The sequence below is a fragment of the Copadichromis virginalis genome, linkage group LG18 (assembly GCF_057382275.1).
Source record: "Copadichromis virginalis isolate Kocher_CV1m ecotype Utaka linkage group LG18, C_Virginalis_male_GT1.1, whole genome shotgun sequence".
NCBI lineage: Eukaryota > Metazoa > Chordata > Actinopteri > Cichliformes > Cichlidae > Copadichromis > Copadichromis virginalis.
Genome location: NC_140635.1, coordinates 76,692 through 100,000, shown reverse-complemented (window position 1 = coordinate 100,000; position 23,309 = coordinate 76,692). Strand labels below are relative to the sequence as shown.

Here is a 23,309-nt window from a genome sequence, read left to right as displayed (position 1 = left end):
ACCTCCTGACACCACGTTAAGGGCCACCCACGTGGCGTCGGCAACGCTGATGTGCTCCGACTGGGGCAGCTCTTTAAATCCTTCCTCGTCGACGATGATGGTATAGTCCTCTGGAGTCTCTGTCAAACTGAAAAACTTGCATCTTGTTTTGGAGGCCAGGAAGGCGAGTTTTATTAATCCGTGAGTGCAAATCTGGATCCCTTCTTTCTCTATACTCGCCACTTTCAAGCTGTGCTCTAAAATATGAAGCTCCATCTTTTACGTCTTCTCATTTGAGGAAGGACTAAAATGGGTTAGGGTGGGGAAGATAATCCCTTCTCCGAAAGGAAAAGGAGCGTGCACGGTCCATCCCTCCCTGCGGCCCTCCGTACCCGTCCCAGAAGACTTGGCGGTCACGTTGGCGGCGGCGGCCATAGCATACCACCGTCCAGCCGTCGTCCATGGCGTCCAGAATTTTTTTCTTCTTTTCTTTTTTCCAAAAAAAATTAAATGTGCTTCAAAAAATATTTATTTAATTTTAATGTGAACAAAAAACGCTTTCCAAAATGTGGAAAGGAAAAAGTCACGTAAAAACAGTAAACAACAAAAGAAGGTGTGCCAAAAAAAACTGTTTATTTAAAAATAAACACAAAAAACACAACGTTTCGACCGTACACGGTCTTCTTCAGGTGTGGCACACAGAAAACTGTAAGCTAGGTTAGCTGGCAACAGTTGGACTGGCAGAGATGTGCTCTCATCGAGTGCCGAGTGGAAAATGAGCTCCTGTGTGAGCTCCGCCTTTTATATTCTCCCCTCGGCTTTCATACAAAAACATCTGCACGTATCAAGAGCGTATTACAAACATATTTTCTCACAAATGAGTCATTAACAGTGATTTCCCTGCGCCCTGAAAGAACAGAAGTTGTGAATTCACAGAAGTGGAACTCTTAAATGAAATGTTGCCTGGGACAACTGCAGATCAGATACAAGGATCCTCAGATAAAGTGCGTTCCATCGAGAGCGTGTGGTATGGACGGCACTCGCAGTAATTAGCACCAGTCACCAAGCTGTGGTGACTGGTGGAAGTTGCATATCTCCACATCAAAAACATTGTTCAGTTGAACAGAGTCTTCTGGGCAGTAGGAGAGTCAAAAGCAACAATATAGGAATAAAGGACTTTTTTCAAACACTGGTAACACTACTGACATTTAAGGAAGAAATTTACATGCTGTGATTCTGAAAAGCAACAGTGTTCCCAACAATTTCGTAACAGCGATGCAAACTGAGTGGACTGGTAAAAGGATGTTTCCTTTTGAGTAGTCCTGTAAAAATACAGTCTTGGAGTGCAATGAGAAAAAGCCACGGTGCCACAGCAGGCCAGTGCTCGGCCCAGTAACAAAGTCATAGTGGCTGTAAATGGAGAGTCTCTGGAAAGGGCAGCTTATTCAGAAATGCAGCATATCACTGTGCCATCGGGCCTCAACATCTCTGGTCTGAGGAGCACGAGCAGGAAGACTCATAAGCGATGAAGCAGGTTGAAGGCAGCTGACATAACAAACGACCAACATTTCAGTCCACCTCCACACTCGTGCCTTTACTTCTCCATCCAACCTCCTCTGGAGTTCAGACCTTCTGCCTGTTTTCAAGTTTGGTCCTTAACAGGTGGACCACAGTTCCACGGTTCCCACTGGTGGACTTCAGCCGACCGGCAGCATGCGAGCATTGCCGTTGAACTCCTCCTCCGCCTCACAGTCCCATCTTTATGAACGCACCAGCCTTCCAGTACCCAGGGACCGTCAGGGATGAACATGCAGGTGACTTTCTTCTGCTTCATGCCACCTGCTGGAGACAGCAGGTCTGGGGTGTTGACATCCAGTGGCTCCTCCACCTCGAAACATTTCTTGCACTCTAGCACGGGCTGCTGCGGCCTCTCCATCAGGGCTTTGACACAGTACTGGACGTAGCCGAACTTCCCCTTGTATGACGACACCAGTTGCCCTTGCTGAGGGAGCTCGAATCCAAACGTGTACTCGTACTTGTTGCCAGGTCTCAACACCACAGAGCCGTCAGAGTCTGTGGGCTGGTCTTGCAGCCGCAGGACCGTTTCATGTCTGAGGTACTCGGCCTCCTGTCGGCACCGCTGCTTGCCTTTAGCGTACTCCACCTTGGCGCAGCCCAGACCCAGAAGCTTCAGCGCGGACACCCGCATCATTAGGGTTAGGGCGTTGGTTACGGCCCCGTCCCCCCTGGGGGGGACCGAGGAATGCGCGGTCCTTCCCTCCTGGGTTAGGATTATGGTGATAGCAGGCCACCAGGGGCCTGAGTGCACTGTCCATCAATGGGGGCCGGGAGGTGGAGACCCTGCCCAGCAGGTCCAAAAATTACCCATGTCTTGGGTTAGATCTTTCTTATCTCCGTCAGGACAAGTTCTGTGAGGTTTTCACACTCGCCTATTGAATCAGTCAGATGGGTCAGTCTGTTCTGGTCCACCTTCAGGATGGACAGCTGTTTCAGAGACCCTATGCTGTCCGGGACGACCTCCAGCAGGTTCTGTGTGAGCAGCAGGTCTGTGAGAGCCAGGAGGCCATTCAGCTCTGACGGGAGCTCCTCCAGACAATTCTCCGACACATCCAGACACACCAACCTACGAAGGTTTCCCAGCTCTGGTGGTAATGAGGACAACTGGTTACGGTCCAGCCACAGCTCCCTTAGGTTGGGGAGAGCGCCGAGGGTATCCGGCAAAACTTCCAGTTCATTGCTGCCCAGGTCCAGCTGTTCCAGTTTCACCAGGAAAGAGAGCGACGTGGGCAGAGACTTCAACAGGTTCTCCCTGAGCTCCAACGTCACCAGGTTGGCCAAATTTCCAATGTCATTGGGCAACATCTGTAATGACACATCATTGAGGGCCAGGTGAGCGAGCGCTCGGAGTTCAGTGAAACCATCCGGCAATCTGGAGAGGGGGTTTCCACTGAAGTCTGCAATCTCCAAGGCCCTGCAAAACTTAATGCTCTCTGGGATCTCAGAAATATCGTTCCTGGAGATGTCCAATTCCACCAGTTGCATGAAGTTAGCCACCTCAGGCGGGAGTCTCTGGATCTCATTGTCGCTCAGGCCAAGTTTCCGGAGGTTCAGTAGTCTGAAGAAAGGCTTTGGTAGCTCTTTGAGTTGATTGGCATCAAGGAGAAGCTCCTCCAAACTGCGGCTGTATCGAAATATTTCATCAGGAACCGTCTGCAAGTTGCAATGCCGCTTGTCCACCGACTCGACGTGGCGGTTGCAGCGCCACAGGGGGATACACTTCAGCATGTCCGGCCGCCGGAGGGGAGGGGGGTCTGGTTAGGGGGTTAGGATTATGGTGATAGCAGGCCACCCTTTCAGGGGCCTGAGTGCACTGTCCATCAATGGGGGCCGGGAGGTGGAGACCCTGCCCAGCGGGTCCAAAAATTACCCATGTCTTGGGTTCGATCTGCAATGAGCCATCGCGACGTTTCGGCATCGTAGTGCCTTCCTCAGGCTGGCTCAGGTCAGTACTGGTTGCAGGTAAGTGTTTTTCTCTCCCTTTTATACAGGTTTTACAGGTAAGTATTTCTTTTAATTTTCACCGCCATTTATTTAAGTTTTTACATTCCTTTTACTTAGGTTTTTGCAGGTAAGCACTTTTTTCTTCCTTTTATACAGGTTTTTTCCTTTAGGGTTGCAGGTAAGCATTTCTTTAATTCCTTTTATTTAGGGTTTGCAGGTAAGCACTTTTTTCTAACTTTTTTCTCTCCTTTTTCTTCAGGTATTGCAGGTAAGCATTTCTTTTAATTTTTCTTCCTTTTACTTAGGCTTTTTTTACTCCTTTTTTTTTATGGATTTTGCATCTCCCAAAAACTTTTTTTTAATGATTTTCTCATATTCAAACATACTACAACAAGTCAAGTGTGAGAGGAAAAGCACATTTCCACCATTTTTGATTAGCCTTAAAGGGCAAGAACTACTGAATGGTTGCCTTTCTTCTTCTTCTTTTTTCCTTTTTTAATTTCACTTTTTACACTAGTGGTACAGCAAAATATATTTTTTTCAGCTGTTACTTTGACAACAGTTAAATGTGCAATAGAGAGCCTTCACAGTCCACATTTGTCTGGCCTCAGATGGGATGTGTTTTGTGTGTTAATGAGATCTGTGTGCAAAAGTCATGTATTCATTCATTCCTTTTTCCACCCAACAACTTTTCACTTCTTGTCCTGACACAAAGAACAGTAAATATAAGGCCTGAGTCTGAATTAGTGGTTTCTTAACTTTACAGTCCTGACTGTGTAGTGGAGCCACACTAGTTCTAGCTCTGCACTTCTTGTAACCCCCCCCTGGTTAGGGTTAGGGTTTTAGGGCCAGGCAGGGGCATCTCCCACCCCCACGAGGCACGGGCTGGTTAGGATTATGGTGATAGCAGGCCACCCTTTCAGGGGCCTGAGTGCACTGTCCATCAATGGGGGCCGGGAGGTGGAGACCCTGCCCAGCGGGTCCAAAAATTACCCATGTCTTGGGTTAGATCTTTCTTATCTCCGTCAGGACAAGTTCTGTGAGGTTTTCACACTCGCCTATTGAATCAGTCAGATGGGTCAGTCTGTTCTGGTCCACCTTCAGGATGGACAGCTGTTTCAGAGACCCTATGCTGTCCGGGACGACCTCCAGCAGGTTCTGTGTGAGCAGCAGGTCTGTGAGAGCCAGGAGGCCATTCAGCTCTGACGGGAGCTCCTCCAGACGATTCTCCGACACATCCAGACACACCAACCTACGAAGGTTTCCCAGCTCTGGTGGTAATGAGGACAATTGGTTACGGTCCAGCCACAGCTCCCTTAGGTTGGGGAGAGCGCCGAGGGTATCCGGCAAAACTTCCAGTTCATTGCTGCCCAGGTCCAGCTGTTCCAGTTTCACCAGGAAAGAGAGCGACATGGGCAGAGACTTCAACAGGTTCTCCCTGAGCTCCAACGTCACCAGGTTGGCCAAATTTCCAATGTCATTGGGCAACATCTGTAATGACACATCATTGAGGGCCAGGTGAGCGAGCGCTCGGAGTTCAGTGAAACCATCCGGCAATCTGGAGAGGGGGTTTCCACTGAAGTCTGCAATCTCCAAGGCCCTGCAAAACTTAATGCTCTCTGGGATCTCAGAAATATCGTTCCTGGAGATGTCCAATTCCACCAGTTGCATGAAGTTAGCCACCTCAGGCGGGAGTCTCTGGATCTCATTGTCGCTCAGGCCAAGTTTCCGGAGGTTCAGTAGTCTGAAGAAAGGCTTTGGTAGCTCTTTGAGTTGATTGGCATCAAGGAGAAGCTCCTCCAAACTGCGGCTGTATCGAAATATTTCATCAGGAACCGTCTGCAAGTTGCAATGCCGCTTGTCCACCGACTCGACGTGGCGGTTGCAGCGCCACAGGGGGATACACTTCAGCATGTCCGGCCGCCGGAGGGGAGGGGGGTCTGGTTAGGGGGTTAGGGTTTAGGTGATAACAGGCCACCAAGGGCCTGACTGCACTGTCCATCAATGGGGGCCGGGAGGTGGAGACCCTGCCCGGCGGTTCCAAAAATTACCCATGTCTTGGGTTTGAGAGCTAATGGGCTATCGCGAGACGTTTCGGCATAGAAGTGCCTTCTTCAGTCGAGCCCAGGTGAATAAGTGTTTTCCTTTTTGTTTCTTTCCTTTATACAGGCTTTATTTTAACAGGTAAGTTTTTTCTTTCCTTTATACAGGCTTTATTTTAACAGGTAAGTTTTTTTCTAGGGTTGTGCCCTCCCACCCCGATCGACTGGCAAACGTGGCCTGCCATCAGAGGGCTGCCGCCGGGCCCGGCACCTTCGCCGGCGCCTTCGGGCGGTCAGCTCCTCCGGCCCGCAGGCTCGCCTCTAGCGCTGGCCGGGGGTTACAGCGCGAAGGTCGAAGGGGGTGGTGGTTCTCGGACCCCGCCCTGTCCTCCCCACGCTTCCCCCCCCCCGCCAGACGCGATCGCTCGGTAGCGAGACCGAGACGCCCGGTCCGTCCCGGTGGTCATACCACGGCGGGCCTCGTCGCAGAGTGGGTAGGCAAACCCAGAGTTTGCCCACCCCGCGAGGGCGACGGGGCCCCGTCCGGCAAACACGGTTTCTCGAACCCTCGCCCCGGTCCACACGTGCATCCGGAAAGCCTCGCCCTGGTCGACAGGGCTCAGTAGCCCCGAGCGAGCGAGCGAGCGCGTGCGTGCGCGCCGCTGCCGCCGCCTGAGGGGCTACCTGGTTGATCCTGCCAGTAGCATATGCTTGTCTCAAAGATTAAGCCATGCAGGTCTAAGTACACGCGGCCGGTACAGTGAAACTGTGAATGGCTCATTAAATCAGTTATGGTTCCTTTGATCGCTCATCCGTTACTTGGATAACTGTGGCAATTCTAGAGCTAATACATGCAAACGAGCGCTGACCCTCCGAGAAGAAAGTCACCTGCATGTTCATCCCTGACGGTCAGGTGTCATTGAATGCAAAAATTGACCGGCGTGGATTCTGTGAAGGCGAAGAGATCTGCATCAATGCGAAGTTTGAGAACACCTGCTCCCGCATTGTTGTGCCCAAGGCTGCCATCATAGCCAAACACACCTACCAGGCAAACGGCCGCACCAAGATCCTACGCCAGAAGCATTTATTAGGATTGTCTCTTTATCTTTTTATGGCACCCCCTGTCTTTTTTGACATCCCGTCCTTTGTTCACTGTACTTTTGTTTATGGCACCCCCTTCCTTTAAATCCTTTCCGTGTGTATTTACATTATTTTCTTTGTTTTATCTTACGTGACTTCTTGTCTTTTTCTGTTTCTGTTTATCTTTCTTTCTTGTACGTGACTTCTTGTCTTTTTCTTTTTCTGACTACTTGTCTTTCTCTCTTGTACGTGACTTCTTGTCTTTTGCTTTTTCTGCTTATCTTTCTTTCTTGTACGTGACTTCTTGTCTTTTTCTTTTTCTACTTGTTTTTCTTTCTTACGTGACTTCTTGTCTTCGTTTTTTGTGTTAGGGACCCCCCTGTGGTTAGGGTTAGGGTAAGATAGAGGGCAGGGGCACCCCCAACCCCACGAGGCACTGGCTGGTTAGGTGTTAAGAAAAGAATCAGGCCACCAGCAAGCTGGTAGCCTGAGGTGCACGGGCCATCGATGGGGCCGGGTGGTGGTGTCCCTGCCCTGGTTCAAAAAATTGCCCATATCTAGGGTTTTAGTGCACATTTAGCATTCACTGGGCCGTTCGCGACGTTTCGGCATGTTTTTGCCTTCTTCAGGCCGACCCAGTGTGTCTTGTCTTTGTCTCTCTGTTTTCTGTTTGCCTCTCTTGGCCTTTTATACTCATGTTAGCTCCTCCCACTTGGGCTTTTTTAAGTTGACTGCTTGTCCTTTTCTTTTTCTGACTTCTTGTCTTTTTCTTTTTCTGCTTTTCTTTCTATTTTACGTGACTTCTTGTCTTTCATATCTTTAGTTTTCTTACTATTTTTCTCTTTGTTTTCCCCTTGTTTTTTCTTGTCTTTCTGTGTTTACTCCATATTCAGACAAGGCGAGCAGGAGAAAGAAAACCAGCTTTCTAGAAATTTTAGTGCAAATTGCTGGAGTCAGATACATTTATTAGGATTGTCTCTTTATCTTTTTATGGCACCCCCTGTCTTTTTTGACATCCCGTCCTTTGTTCACTGTACTTTTGTTTATGGCACCCCCTTCCTTTAAATCCTTTCCGTGTGTATTTACATTATTTTCTTTGTTTTATCTTACGTGACTTCTTGTCTTTTTCTGTTTCTGCAGCAGGTTGGTACAGGAGCAGGCACCAGAAGCAGGCCTGTGGAGCACTATGTCATCTGCTCGGCCTTGCTTCAGGATGCACTGTACAATTCGATAGCAAGACCTCATGGGTTACCACAAAAAAAACAGTGTCTTTCTGCCTCTGTCGTTCTCTTTGGTTTGTTTGAGCGCTTGTTTTTTAAATACACAGCAAGTGTCTCTCTCTCTCTCTCTCTGTCTGTCTCTCTGTCACACACACACACACACACACACACACACACACACACACACACACACACACAGAAGCAGAGCAGCTGCTGTGCCACTGGGATTGAACAAGAGGTGCTCCCTCTGCTGGCTCAATGCGGTACAAAGTGTCTGAAGGAGTTATACCGGCGAAAATAACATCTTTCAATTGCATGTTTGGTCCACAGGATGGCGCCTAGAATGTTAAGGTTCAAAATTGAGGAAAGAGAGTACACACCACCCATGGTCCAGAGGATCTTGGTCCAACAATGATTTTAATGAACACACGTGTGGGAAGACACTCTGTACGCAGACAGCCAGTAGTCCTCGACTTAATCAAAGCATGAACAGATATTTTATAGCATCAGGGTTTGTTTACTGACGCCCCTTCATGCGTCACCGGTACATTTTATACATAGATCAGATCAACACCATCATGACTTTTCACCCAGAAAATCATCTTCTATTTTCATGGCTAGCCCTTCCTGTCTACCTTTCAGTTCTTGTCTTGTTCCTCTTTCTTGCCGAGACAACAAGGAACGGTTCCTCTTTTACCGAGACACTTTTGCAGTTACAACCAGACATGAGTAATCTCTCCTCTAAATAAATTTAACTCATGTGTGTGTGTGTCACGACCTCACATGCTCTTTGTGTCACCTCTTCACCTACTATCTGTGTCTCGTCCTCAAATGCTCTTTCTCAATTCACCTGTTGCACTTCTGACCTTTTACCAGACCAGAAGCTCACTGAGACTATGTGTATGTCTTCTACTAAATAAATGTTTTAACCAAGAACCTCTACTAAAACCTTAATATAAAATGATCTGATATATAAGTGTTTTGTAAGCATGTATTGCAATTCCTTCTATGTTCTAGTTTTCCCTCAGCATGGATCATCTAGACACTCTCACTAGTTGAAGCTTAAGACCTTTAAAGAACCTGAACATCAACTCAAATAAGCACAGATATGCAATATGTATAAAATAGTTATAACTGCACCTGGAATACAAAGTTAATTTAATACCTGTGTGCATAAAACCTTAAAGCCTTCTTAAAGCTATCTGTTACATTGTTAAAGCCTCGTCTTAGCCTGCTGCTCAAAATAACTTCCTGCTTTCACTTCTGCATACAACTTCCTGTCAGCCTGCAACTCAGTCTTTCTGAAAGAGACACTGTTTAACCCCTGAATGCAATATAAACTCCAGATTATATTATTAATGCAATGGTAATGATGACAATTATTTAACAATAGCAGTAAAATAATTTCCCTGCTCCACACTCCCTCTCTCGACCACCGGACGAAGCCCCCAAATGTTACAGTTATGCTTGGGTGTCCTGTAAGAAAATTCCAAAGACAGACAAAGCTAACCAGCCCAACAACAACCTTCTTTACTCCTCCAAAAACTACTTCTTACCACCATGCAGTTCAGGCAAGTACTGAGAAAAAGGAAAAAACAAAACAAAATGTCTTAATTTGAAAAAGCATTAATTAGATACGCAGATGGATCTTTTTCTTTTTTTTCCTTTTTTCTTTTTTTTTTTTTAAACTGCCGTGCCAATACAAAACAAAAACAATACAAGCTTGTGTGCTCGTGCTCTTTTGTTCTTCAAAGTTTTCTATACCTCATAACTGATGCATAAAAATACAAGAGCAGTCTACTAAAAACAAACAAAAAAGATAGTAAGAGTAGAAAGTTGAGCAACAGTATGTAGAATGTAACCTTGTCTTCCAACTAAATCTTGGCTTCCTTCTCCCAATCACATCTTCACTGTCTTTACCTCTGCTGTTATTCCCCTTGCCATGTACAAACTCAGTTGTTGTCACCTCAAATATAAGGAGGCAGCTCCTGTTTTTGTCAAGCACAAATGTGTCATCAAAGGATGGTCAAAAACAGCACCGTTAATGAGTAGTACAGCTGCTGTGCCACTGGGATTGAACAAGAGGTGCTCCCTCTGCTGGCTCAATGCGGTACAAAGTGTCTGAAGGAGTTATACCGGCGAAAATAACATCTTTCAATTGCATGTTTGGTCCACAGGATGGCGCCTAGCTGGCAAGTCCTGTACATTGCATATTAAAAGTTGTTGCAAGTGCACTCACATGTATTTTTTGTGTAAAAGAGACACACACACACACACACACACACACACACTCACACTCAGCGGCTCAGAGATGAGGGAAAAACAACAGAAATCAGGATAGATTTTAATGTCAGGAGATGCCCTGTGATGCTGGGGCCATTGTGTAAGATTGGAATGTGTACCAGTGGCTGGTGGGTGGTCCTTGAAGGTCCCGGGAGGAGGCGGCGAGGAGGCAGCGGGTGGCTGGGCTTGAGCTGTGGATCAGGGACGTCATTAATTCTGCCTGGTGCTGCGTGTGCCCTGTGCAGCTTGGATGTCTGCCGCTGACGCTCTGTGGTTCCTGTTCTGCTGATCTCCTGGTCCACACACGGCTTCAGGGTGCACTGTACAAGGGGAGAAGAAATGCATCATTGGTTACCAAAATAAAACAGTGTCTTTCTGCCTGTGTCATTCTGTTTGGTTTCTTTGAGCGTTTGTTTCTTAAATACACAGCAAGTGTCACTCTCTCTCTCTCTCTCTCTGTCACACACACACACACACACACACACACACACACACACACACACACACACACACACAGAAGCAGAGCAGCTGCTGTGCCACTGGGATTGAACAAGAGGTGCTCCCTCTGCTGGCTCAATGCGGTACAAAGTGTCTGAAGGAGTTATACCGGCGAAAATAACATCTTTCAATTGCATGTTTGGTCCACAGGATGGCGCCTAGCTGGCAAGTCCTGTACATTGCATATTAAAAGTTGTTGCAAGTGCACTCACATGTATTTTTTGTATAAAAGAGACACACACACACACACACACACACACACAAGCTGGTCAGCTGCTTTGCAACTCAACGCGGTACAAATCGACTTCTGTGCCTCTTTTTCTCTTTGGGTTTTCTGTGTGTTTTTTTAAATTTTTAAATCCACAGCAAGTGTCTCTCTCTCTCTCTCTGTCTCTCTGTCACACACACACACACACACACACACACACACACACACACACACACTGAGGTCTGCAGTGCAACATTTGAATTACAGTGCTTTGAATCTCTCTCTCTCTCCCTCTCTCCGTCTGTCTGTCTGTCTGTCTCACACACACACACACACACACACAGTGAGGTCTGTAGTGCAAAATTTGAATTTCATTGCTTTTTAATTTCTCTCTCTCTCTCTCACACACTCACACACACACACACACACACACACACACACACACACACACACTGTGAGGTCTGCAGTGCAACTGGGATTTAACAAGAGGGGCTCCCTCTGCTGCAATTGCATCTGTGGTCCACCGGAGGGCGACCAGCTGGGACGTCCTGTGCTTTGCATATTAAAGTTTTTGCAAGCGCATTGACATGTGTTTTTTGTGTAAAAGAGAGAGAGAGACACACACACACACAGAAGCTGGTCAGCTGCTTTGCAACTGGGATTGAACCAGAGGTGCTCCCTCTTCTGGCTTTTTCTTATGCACACTATTAAAAAAAGTTGGGCGCACCCAAATCAGCGTTCAAAGATTGATGGCTCCCTGTCAGAGCACTGGCTATGAATTTCAGATCGATCAGGCCTTAACTTGACAAAAAAGTTATCAATCGTTCTTTTCATCTTTTCTCATTGCCCACGGTCAGTTATATCCACTTCTGTCGGTCCTAGGATATTCACAAGGCCTGTGTATCATCACTGATTTCTATAATCCACTTGATTCCGATTCACAAGGTCCAGATTCGATTTGGTGCAATTTTTACTCAGAAAGTGAGAGATCTTATAATTCTGATCATTTATCAGTACTGACACTAAACTTTATCAGAGATGTGACCATCACAGCACATGCCGTTGTGTCAAAGTAACTGAGAATAAAATAAAATAAAAAACATAAAGGAGATTTTCCTGGCATGGATTTTATAGCAGATAACCTTAAAAATATTCTGCAATTATACCTAATTTGAAAAAGTTTACATTTCTTCAGTATTAAACAGCAGAAATTAAGCTTTCTTATCCGACGTCATTTAAGTACAAAGGAAAGAAAAGACAGCGGCCGCCAGCGCTGTAAACAACGGTAGACTGATGGGTAATAAGCGAATGAGTAATGCAGAAAACACATGTTTGAGATGGGAAACTTTTCTTGAAGTTTCTCTCACAGTTCACGCACAGCGAGCTGTGCGTGAACTGTGGGTTTTATCGTGTTGGAAGCAAAACAGCAAAAGTAAGAAGGAATTAAGGATGATATTAGCCCCCACGCCGACTAAGCTAATTCTGATGCGTCGGTCCGCTCTGTTTACGTCTTCGTGTGGAATGCGTTTCCTGCTCTCATTTGCTGGTTGTTGTTGAAATAGTTTTGTGAGCTTTAACCTGAGATTCTGGCGTTTCTGGTAAAACACATTTATATTCATTCAATTCAGGATTTAATGAATCGATATCGCTTCATTCAAGCTACTCACCTGTCTATATCCACCTCCACTTCCAGCTGGACCACGGACAGAGGTCCCGCCCCTGACTATCTCTGATTGGTTTAGACCACGAAGGGGAATCACGTGTGTCTGTTGTTGATCACATGGACGTCTGTGGCAAATTTTACAAACACTTCTCATAATGAACGAACTCAGGAGGGTTAGGGTTAGGGATGAGGTAAAGCAGGCCCCCCTAAAGGGTCCTGGGTGCACTGTCCATCAATGGGGGCAGGAAGATGGAGACCCTGCCCGGGTGTTCAAAAAATTGCCCATATCTTGGGTGAAGTAGCTCGGGGCCCACGTGACGTTTCGGCGGAGTAGTGCCTTCTTCAGACTGGCCCGGCTTAATTGTGACTCTGTCAGGTAAGACCTTTCTTTTTTCCTTTTATACAGGTTTGCAACAAGTAAGTATTTCTTTGTTTTAATTTTTTCTCTTTTCCCTTTCTTTACAGGTTTTTTCTTTAAGTGCTTTTCTTTTTCCTTTTATACAGGTTTTTAGGACAGGTAAGTATTTCCTTTCTCTCTTTTACAGGTTTTTTTCTTAAGTGTTTTTCTCTTTCCTTTTATACAGGTTTAGCGGCAGGTAAGTATTTTTTAATTTTTCTACAGGTAAGTATTTTTTTATTTTATTTTTTCTCTAGGGTTTTTGTTTCCTTCCTTTACAGGCTCCCCTAGGGCTTTTTTCCTTCTAAGGTTTAAGTTTCAAACCCCCCCTGGTTAGGGTTAGAGTTTGGACCTCAGGCAGGGGCATCTCCCACCCCCACGAGGGTTAGGGGGGTTAGGGTTAGGGATGAGGTAAAGCAGGCCCCCCTAAAGGGTCCTGGGTGCACTGTCCATCAACGGGGGCAGGAAGATGGAGACCCTGCCCGGGTGTTCAAAAAATTGCCCATATCTTGGGTGAAGTAGCTCGGGGCCCACGTGACGTTTCGGCGGAGTACTTTCTTTCTTTTTCTTTTTTTCTCCTCTTTTTTTTCTTTTTCTTTTTTTCCAAATGGGGGAGAAAGAACAACAAAATGTAAAATCTCACATTAAAATGTTCACGTTTTGATGTGAAAGGTGTCTCTGAAGTAACGTAGTCGGCATCGAGAGCGGTTCCCATTCATAATTACAACAATACGAAAACTAAAAATCTTGGCATTTCTTCTCGTCTTTTTTGTCTCCTTTGGTGAAAGATCAAAGTGACATTTTGGGACAACAAACCAGTTTGGGTTTTTTTGTTTTGTTTTTTTGTAATGACATGACAATACAGAACTGTGTAAACTCTGGTCCGCTGTTCCTCTTTGCTCACCACATGTACTGAGTCCAAATCTTGGGTGGATGTAAAAGCACAAACTGCAAAAAACAAACAAAAGAACAAAAAAATAAAGAAGCAGTCAGTCCGCACAGCTTCATCACCTGGTCCCTCTGTGTGGCAGAGACCTGCCAATCTCTGCACAACAGTTCACACCATAGTTTTTTCTCCCTATTTTTTCTGGTCACGAATAAAGTCGCCAATCCCTTTTACGAGTCCGTGTTCAAAGTGGCTCACAGAAAGAGGATCCAGAGTGCTCTCAGTACTTGGCAGCACCTGTGTGCTGGTGTCATGTCCAGAATAAGAGGCAGGTCAGCTAGAAGGTCACAGTTGCAGTGCTCTTGTTTTGAAAGGTCATTGTCTGGATGCTGGAAAGGATTTTCCTCTGATGCCCAGCCAAAGTCACACCCATGTGCAGCAGATCCTGTGTGGTGATTGGGGCCAGCTGGTCCACTGAGTTGAAGCCAGCCTGAAGGAAACTGTCTTCGTAACGCTCCATCTTGATGGCCCTAAGCCAATCCCCCACCGAAGCACACGGCGGGAGAGCTAAAGGTGCGCGCTGGTCCAGCAGGGGGTAGGACGGGTGTTGAGGTAAGACCAGGCCCGGCTATTGCCGGAGCCTGAGGTGCACGGTCCATCAATGGGATTGGGAACGGTGCCCCCTATTCAAAAAATTACCCTTAGCGGGTGTAGTGCACTGCCGTTGGGCCATCGCGACGTTTCGGCTGGGTATAGCCTTCCTCAGGCTGGCCCAACGTCTCTCTGTGTTCTTTTCTGTTTCTGTCTTTCTGTTGCCACTCAGGGCCTTTTATACTGGGCTGTCTCCGCCCCTTTTTTTTCCAGACATTTCTTTTTTCTAATTCTTTTCTTTGTCTTTTCTGTTTCTCAGTTTTTACGTGACTCTCCCTTTTTCTATCTTTCTCTGTGTTTCGTCTTTCAACTTTACCCCTTGGTTCATTTGTTTTTTTCTCTATGTTTTTTTCTTTCTTTTACATGGCACCCCCTGCATTTTAGACATCCCGTCCTGTGTTCTTATGTTCTCTTTAATGGCACCCCCTTCCTTTATATCCTTTCCAGTTTTTCTTGTTTGTGTCACTTGTTCCTTCTTGTCTTTTAGGGTTAGGGGTTAGGGTAGGGGAATTGATTCCTCCTACGAGGGTAGAAGGAGGGTTAGGGTTGAGGGGGTTAGGGGTTAGGGGTTAGGGTTAGGGTTAGGGTTAGGTTAAGGGGATTTAGCCAGAGCTTGACGGAATAAAATGGAATAACTGGGAAAGTAAGTGTCAGGGTTAGGGTTAGGGGGTAGGGTTAGGGTTAGGGTTAGGTATTAGGAAACTATAGCTTAGATGTTTTTTCATTCAAACTTTGGTGCACGGTCCTAGGAATTACTGAAGCATCCCATCTCCACTTACTCCGCTCTTCTCCTTCTCTCCAGCATACTCCTCTTCTTCTTGGGTGCGTCTTGTACCTTCTTCCATATGTTGTCAAATCATAAAGCCGTCCCCCAATGTCTTTATTCCCCCCAGGCCATAAGGCAGACTCATTGAAAGTTCCAGCACTGTCACCAATACTATAAAAGGTCCCAAAGCCATATTTCTCCCATGACTCCCTGGAGGGGATGTGACCTCCAAGAGAAAAGGTTTTTTATCGTTTTTGATTTTCTTATTCATTTTCAACAATAATCACACTCCATGCAGTTAGTAATTATAATGTAACCTCACACTGTTAGTGTTACACTCTATTCAAAACAACCTCCATGCAGTTCTGTCATGGGGACTTATGGCAATCAGGAAAACATACTCAATGTTGACAAGTAGTCTTTGTATTTTTTTTTTTTTTTTTTTTTTTTTTTTTTTTTTTTTTTTTTTTTCCGGTGACATTTTGCTTAGAAATACCCATATGATCTGTTCACAGAACTTCTATGTTATAAAGCAAACAACAGGTTTCCAGACCATTTTTTCTTTTTGAACTTTCTTTATTTCTCACCATACTTTCAAAGCCTGACCTGTAATTCTAAGGATTCTCCCTCCCTCAGACATTGGAGTCTTAATTGATTATTCCAAACCATATACTGCATATATTTAATATTGACAACATCAAAGAAATACCAATTGTACTAAAAATTCTACACCCACAAAAGAAATATTTAAAGATGACAATAACATCCTGGCATCAAACTCTCTCCATCTTACTCCGCTGACCGACCGACCAGCCCGGGTTGGCCTGTAGGCTCACGATGCTCAGGGTCTCCTCTGTGCGTTCCCTGAAGTGAGTGGCCACTGTGGAGCGCAGCTGATCTGCCCGTATGGCATGCCGGTGTTGCTGCAAGCGCGCTCCCAAACAGGCCCAAATTCCCCCCACATACATTAGCCCACAATGCTACATCGTAAGACCCACGCTGAGTCGCAGGCCTTCACACCAGCTGTCAAAGATACTTTTAGCCGTCTCACTCGTCCAATGAATGCCATCAGCTGTGGTATGGAAGTATTGTTGAGGTATACACGGTAAATAATTATAATGTGTACTAATGAAGTTATTGATCATAGTGAGATTTGACTGTTGGAGTTTGGATAGTGATCTGGAAAAGTGAATGTGGGCTACAAAAATGTCCGCACTCGGAAACACGGCTTTCGCTCCATTCACCACCTTGCGTAGTTGTTTAATTGATGTTTTCTGGGGGTCCTGGTCCTTATTATTAAGGCCTACAGACAAAATCACCATTTCCACATTTTCACACACCGGCGTCATTTCCAACAGGTTGAAGAAATGGTAAAAGTTCGCACCCGGGTAGCTTTCCACCTGAATCTGATCATTCTCGAAGGGGGGTATTCTATTTAGATTAGAGTCCCCCAAGAAAACTACCGGTTTATCCACTTTGATTCTCCAATCCTGTAATTTCCTACTAGGTCTCGCCCGATGGTACGTAGGTGTATGGTAACCCCCCTCTGCGCCCCTCGTCTCCGCCTCCGCCCCGACCGGCTCTCCCTTTCCCGTAAGCCCGCGCCCGCTATGAGACTCCCTCTGCTTTATTTGCCGCACGGTTTTAAATTCTGCCACCGAGCCCTCGCTCTCATTATCCTCCTCATTCAGGTGAAAATTACTCTTAATATTATAATAGTGGGGATCAGAGCGGTCCAATGAGTCACTGCTCAGGTTTTCCGCCGGCTCCTGCTGTTGCAGGGCCTCAATCGTCATTTCACCCACTACCTTGTCACCTGTTTTAGCAGAGGTTTGGATTTTTACTCGCTTTTGTTGTTTCATTATAGGGTCCGGACCATTCGTCCGGTCTCCTGCGCGAGACGTGGAGCAGGAAACTGAAGGGGTGGCAGGCTCAGATGTCAACCTGTTCGCGGCCGTTAAGGGCAAGTCACAGCGCACAATATTTCTAGGACGCACAGGGGGAGAGCACAAAGAGGCAGGCAGAATGTCATCGGTTTCATCTAAATCAACCACCACGTTTGATCTAATTCTGGCTGTTGTCTCCACCCTACTCCCACCCTCTCCCGTCTTCCCCCCATCTCCATTTCTCCCCTTCGGGAGAGCTCCCGCGGTGGCCGGCGCACGGGCATTCACAGTCTGAAGCTCATTCAGCTCTTCTACAATAGTTTTCCTTTTTCCCAACGATAGGTTTTTCTGATAGGAAACATTTTGTATATTACTGCTACTAGCAGTCTGGTTTTTAACCACTGTAGGTAAGGGCGGAAATTCATTATCATCTCTCAGATCAATCGGCATTACCCCCGATCTTCCCCCCCTCTGTACTGTGTTCTGTTCCCGTGTGTGGCCGGCCTCCGAACGGGCCCTCCCTCCACCCTCTTCCCCTGACGATTTAAGCAGAGTTTCAACTGTTGACATTGTAGAAACACGTAAGCGAGCCCCGTATCTTTTAAAAGCCCACGTCTTTGCCACCTGAAATGACACCTCAGTCTTTCTAGTTTCCTTTAAAGATTCAATGACAGTGGCATAATGGTCATAAAGAATATCTAAATTTTTAGACATCCAAGAGTCTGTGTTTTGATCAAGTTGCCTCCTAACTTGTTCTGTGGGCACAGCCGGTTTTATAAAACTAGAGAGCCTGGACACCTGTTTTATCATACCCCTGGGGTATAAGCCCGTGTCGCGTGATTCTTCAATGACACTTTTATGGTGTACTGTCCGTATTAATTTAAATATATTCTTCGCACTCTTCCTTGTGTCGGTATCAAGTGCACGCTTTGGTGCGGGAGCATCTTGTCCTCCTTGTTGTCTGACACGTCTCATGTTCGGGCGACCCCATCCCTCCCCGTGCCTCGTCCCCTCCCGACCCCCAGCATGCGTAGCCAGACCATCACCAGACAAACTTTCACCTAAGGTTTCAAAGTTATTGTTTTGTACCTTATATTTGTCAGTGGGGAGCTCACCTGAGTTTCTTTGTGTTTGTTGGACCACTCGATTCAGGCTCAGTGATCTCTGCCTCATCCGTGCTCTTCGCTGGTGGCGTGGAAACGTCCACCCGCCATCCTGCAAGTCGTTTTCTGGCAGTTGTGGCGTTTCCGACCGGTGTGCCTCCATCCTGGACCCGAACAATATGGTAGTCCCACCGACCACGGGCGTCCCCGCGTCAGTGTCTGTTGGTCGGTGAAGACTCAAAAGACAAGAGGGTTTAGGTGCACAAACCGATGCCTCGCTCAGATCCAACGCCACCTCTCACCTCCCGTTTAGAGTTCACGGTCACTTTACTACAGGTGAAATAAAAACTCCCCACTTTACAGTTGTAAAAAAAAGTTTGTCAATTAAAATAGTCTTTCATATGACTGGGCTAAACAAAGTTACTTGTTGCCCATCTCTGGAAGGGCTAAAAAAAGTCGCCTTTCTTCCATTAAGTTTGGTCTAGCGTTCCCTGACGTTTCGCGGAGTTACCGCTTCTTCAGAGGGATACATGCTACTAGGTGTCCGGAAGGAGCGAGGCATTTAAAAACATTTCCTGGGAGATGCCCAAGTCCTGGGCCCCTCCCAGGATTGGTAATCATAGGTTACATGGGTATTACATGTGACCAAATCCCTCCCCAATAAAAGGTGTCCAGGCCTCTCTCTTAAAGAACAACGATATTAAAAATAAGAATAAAAACCTTTAAAATATCATATGGAATTAATAAGAGAAAATTAAAATAACCATAAAAAAATATAAAAAGAATATAAAACCATGATATAATCTGTTATGATTAAAAACAACATCCTGCTGAGGATGGTTTAATAAAATATATGTATATATGTAGACTTATAAAAAGACATTATTTTATAAGAAAGAAGGTGAACACAAAATAATATCTTCTGAAAAGCAAGAGGGATGGAAAAAAAATTAAAATTAAGAAAAATATAGGTCAAATGGGGATGGAGAGAAAATTATAATAAAAACTAGGTAAGGGGGTGGGGTCCGGAGGGAGTCTTAGGGCTGTCGCGGACCAGGGGGAGAACCCGACAACGGGTAACATCCGGAGCAGGAACGTGAAAAACAGGGAAAGAAAAAAGAAAAAAAATACATAGAAAAATCTATAAAAACTAAATAAACAATCAACCCATATTCACCTTCATTCCAAAAATAAAACGGCTATGTAAGGCAACCCATAATAATAAGGACCCTATATTAAGAATGGTTTTTTAAGAGTAATTGCATAAACAATCAACGAAAACCACAACTTAAAAGGCTGCTTATCTTATTGCACTAGGACAGCCGTTATACTCCCCAATAGATGATGGGGGGAAGACCTCACTACAACGAAATCAGGTAAAAGGTCCAGTCGGTCAGCGGAGGCCTCAAAATAAATAAGAGGGTAAATTAATTCTTATTTCATGGCCCCCTTACCTCAAATGCTTGGCATTTTTAAGAAATTAACTCCCCACTATGAGGTTTAGGTTTCCCAAGTGCAGTTACCAACTGTTAATATTTCCCCCAAGATGTTAAGTTTAGGGTCATGCAGCCTGGGCAAAGTCATCTTCCCTTTTAATTCTCCATCTCTAATAGTGTCTGCCAAGCCAAGGTGGTTAGGTTTAGGGCCATGTGTCTGGTTAAGACCATCCTCCAAATTATCCACATTCTAGGGACACTTTCTTAAGGCAATGGTTAGGTTTAGAGTCCAGTGGCCTGGGTAGGCTCATCCCACAGGTTATACAATGAAGATACAAAAAAAGAAATTGTTAAATTCAGATTATTAGATCTTTTTGAAAAAAACAATTCAATAAACTCAGTAATCTCCATTTGTCCCAAGGAGATGCTGTTTTATGTTTCAAGGAGTAGTCAGTCTGTTTACTGAGAGGTCCTTTTAGGAATCGTGGATGGATGTCAGATAAAAATTCCTGGCACAGGCTAGTTAGGTATTAGGAAACTATAGCTTAGATGTTTTTTAATTCAAACTTTGGTGCACGGTCCTAGGAATTACTGAAGCATCCCATCTCCACTTACTCCGCTCTTCTCCTTCTCTCCAGCATACTCCTCTTCTTCTTGGGTGCGTCTTGTACCTTCTTCCATATGTTGTCAAGTCATAAAACCGTCCCCCAATGTCTTTATTCCCCCCAGGCCATAAGGCAGACTCATTGAAAGTTCCAGCACTGTCACCAATACTATAAAAGGTCCCAAAGCCATATTTCTCCCATGACTCCCTGGAGGGGATGTGACCTCCAGGAGAAAAGGTTTTTTATCGTTTTTGATTTTCTTATTCATTTTCAACAATAATCACACTCCATGCAGTTAGTAATTATAATGTAACCTCACACTGTTAGTGTTACACTCTATTCAAAACAACCTCCATGCAGTTCTGTCATGGGGACTTATGGCAATCAGGAAAACATACTCAATGTTGACAAGTAGTCTTTGTATTTTTTTTTTTTTTTTTTTTTTTTTTTTTTTTTTTTTTTTTTTTTTTTTTTCGGTGACATTTTGCTTAGAAATACCCATATGATCTGTTCACAGAACTTCTATGTTATAAAGCAAACAACAGGTTTCCAGACCATTTTTTCTTTTTGAACTTTCTTTATTTCTCACCATACTTTCAAAGCCTGACCTGTAATTCTAAGGATTCTCCCTCCCTCAGACATTGGAGTCTTAATTGATTATTCCACACCATATACTGCATATATTTAATATTGACAACATCAAAGAAATACCAAATGTACTAAAAATTCTATACCCACAAAAGAACTATTTAAAGATGACAATAACATCCTGGCATCAAACTCTCTACATCTTACTCCGCTGACCGACCGACCAGCCCGGGTTGGCCTGTAGGCTCACGATGCTCAGGGCCTCCTCTGTGCGTTCCCTGAAGTGAGTGGCCACTGTGGAGCGCAGCTGATCTGCCCGTGTGGCATGCCGGTGTTGCTGCAAGCGCGCTCCCAAACAGGCCCAAATTCCCCCCACATACATTAGCCCACAATACTACATCGTAAGACCCACGCTAAGTCGCAGGCCTTCACACCAGCTGTCAAAGATACTTTTAGCCGTCTCACTCGTCCAATGAATGCCATCAGCTGTGGTATGGAAGTATTGTTGAGGTATACACGGTAAATAATTATAATGTGTACTAATGAAGTTATTGATCATAGTGAGATTTGACTGTTGGAGTTTGGATAGTGATCTGGAAAAGTGAATGTGGGCTACAAAAATGTCCGCACTCGGAAACACGGCTTTCGCCCCATTCACCACCTTGCGTAGTTGTTTAATTGATGTTTTCTGGGGGTCCTGATCCTTATTATTAAGGCCTACAGACAAAATCACCATTTCCACATTTTCACACACCGGCGTCATTTCCAACAGGTTGAAGAAATGGTAAAAGTTCGCACCCGGGTAGCTTTCCACCTGAATCTGATCATTCTCGAAGGGGGGTATTCTATTTAGATTGGAGTCCCCCAAGAAAACTACCGGTTTATCCACTTTGATTCTCCAATCCTGTAATTTCCTACTAGGTCTCGCCCGATGGTACGTAGGTGTATGGTAACCCCCCTCTGCGCCCCTCGTCTCCGCCTCCGCCCCGACCGACTCTCCCTTTCCCGTAAGCCCGCGCCCGCTATGAGACTCCCTCTGCTTTATTTGCCGCACGGTTTTAAATTCTGCCACCGAGCCCTCGCTCTCATTATCCTCCTCATTCAGGTGAAAATTACTCTTAATATTATAATAGTGGGGATCAGAGCGGTCCAATGAGTCACTGCTCAGGTTTCCCGCCGGCTCCTGCTGTTGCAGGGCCTCAATCGTCATTTCACCCACTACCTTGTCACCTGTTTTAGCAGAGGTTTGGATTTTTACTCGCTTTTGTTGTTTCATTATAGGGTCCGGACCATTCGTCCGGTCTCCTGCGCGAGACGTGGAGCAGAAAACTGAAGGGGTGGCAGGCTCAGATGTCAACCTGTTCGCGGCCGTTAAGGGCAAGTCACAGCGCACAATATTTCTAGGACGCACAGGGGGAGAGCACAAAGAGGCAGGCAGAATGTCATCGGTTTCATCTAAATCAACCACCACGTTTGATCTAATTCTGGCTGTTGTCTCCACCCTACTCCCACCCTCTCCCGTCTTCCCCCCATCTACATTTCTCCCCTTCGGGAGAGCTCCCGCGGTGGCCGGCGCACGGGCATTCACAGTCTGAAGCTCATTCAGCTCTTCTACAATAGTTTTCCTTTTTCCCAACGATAGGTTTTTCTGATAGGAAACATTTTGTATATTACTGCTACTAGCAGTCTGGTTTTTAACCACTGTAGGTAAGGGCGGAAATTCATTATCATCTCTCAGATCAATCGGCATTACCCCCGATCTTCCCCCCCTCTGTACTGTGTTCTGTTCCCGTGTGTGGCCGGCCTCCGAACGGGCCCTCCCTCCACCCTCTTCCCCTGACGATTTAAGCAGAGTTTCAACTGTTGACATTGTAGAAACACGTAAGCGAGCCCCGTATCTTTTAAAAGCCCACGTCTTTGCCACCTGAAATGACACCTCAGTCTTTCTAGTTTCCTTTAAAGATTCAATGACAGTGGCATAATGGTCATAAAGAATATCTAAATTTTTAGACATCCAAGAGTCTGTGTTTTGATCAAGTTGCCTCCTAACTTGTTCTGTGGGCACAGCCGGTTTTATAAAACTAGAGAGCCTGGACACCTGTTTTATCATACCCCTGGGGTATAAGCCCGTGTCGCGTGATTCTTCAATCACTCTTTTATGGTGTACTGTCCGTATTAATTTAAATATATTCTTCGCACTCTTCCTTGTGTCGGTATCAAGTGCACGCTTTGGTGCGGGAGCATCTTGTCCTCCTTGTTGTCTGACACGTCTCATGTTCGGGCGACCCCATCCCTCCCCGTGCCTCGTCCCCTCCCGACCCCCAGCATGCGTAGCCAGACCATCATCAGACAAACTTTCACCTAAGGTTTCAAAGTTATTGTTTTGTACCTTATATTTGTCAGTGGGGAGCTCACCTGAGTTTCTTTGTGTTTGTTGGACCACTCGATTCAGGCTCAGTGATCTCTGCCTCATCCGTGCTCTTCGCTGGTGGCGTG

The 23,309-nt window shown here is 45.7% G+C and overlaps 2 protein-coding genes and 2 pseudogenes across 2 annotated transcripts; all 4 read right to left on the bottom strand.

Moving 5' to 3' along the window:
* Positions 1-532, bottom strand: part of LOC146686770 (cytosolic arginine sensor for mTORC1 subunit 2 pseudogene) — a 1,518-nt pseudogene extending 986 nt beyond the window's left edge.
* Positions 533-1,172: 640 nt separating this feature from the next.
* On the bottom strand, positions 1,173-3,827 carry LOC146686768 (uncharacterized). The gene has a single exon (XM_085438917.1). It carries the CDS (start codon positions 3,283-3,285, stop codon positions 2,377-2,379), a length of 909 nt encoding a protein of 302 aa, XP_085295043.1. The 5' UTR covers positions 3,286-3,827; the 3' UTR covers positions 1,173-2,376.
* LOC146686769 (thioredoxin-interacting protein pseudogene) lies at positions 1,622-2,188 on the bottom strand (annotated as a pseudogene).
* Positions 3,828-3,841: 14 nt separating the features above from the next.
* LOC146686767 (uncharacterized) lies at positions 3,842-7,946 on the bottom strand. Its single transcript, XM_085438918.1, has one exon. It carries the CDS (start codon positions 5,413-5,415, stop codon positions 4,507-4,509), a length of 909 nt encoding a protein of 302 aa, XP_085295044.1. The 5' UTR covers positions 5,416-7,946; the 3' UTR covers positions 3,842-4,506.
* Positions 7,947-23,309: the final 15,363 nt, after the last annotated feature.

Excerpts from the sequence above, each read along its gene's own strand:
- LOC146686768 (XM_085438917.1), bottom strand. The coding sequence starts at position 3,285 with ATGCTGAAGTGTATCCCCCTGTGGCGCTGCAACCGCCACGTCGAGTCG.
- LOC146686767 (XM_085438918.1), bottom strand. The coding sequence starts at position 5,415 with ATGCTGAAGTGTATCCCCCTGTGGCGCTGCAACCGCCACGTCGAGTCG.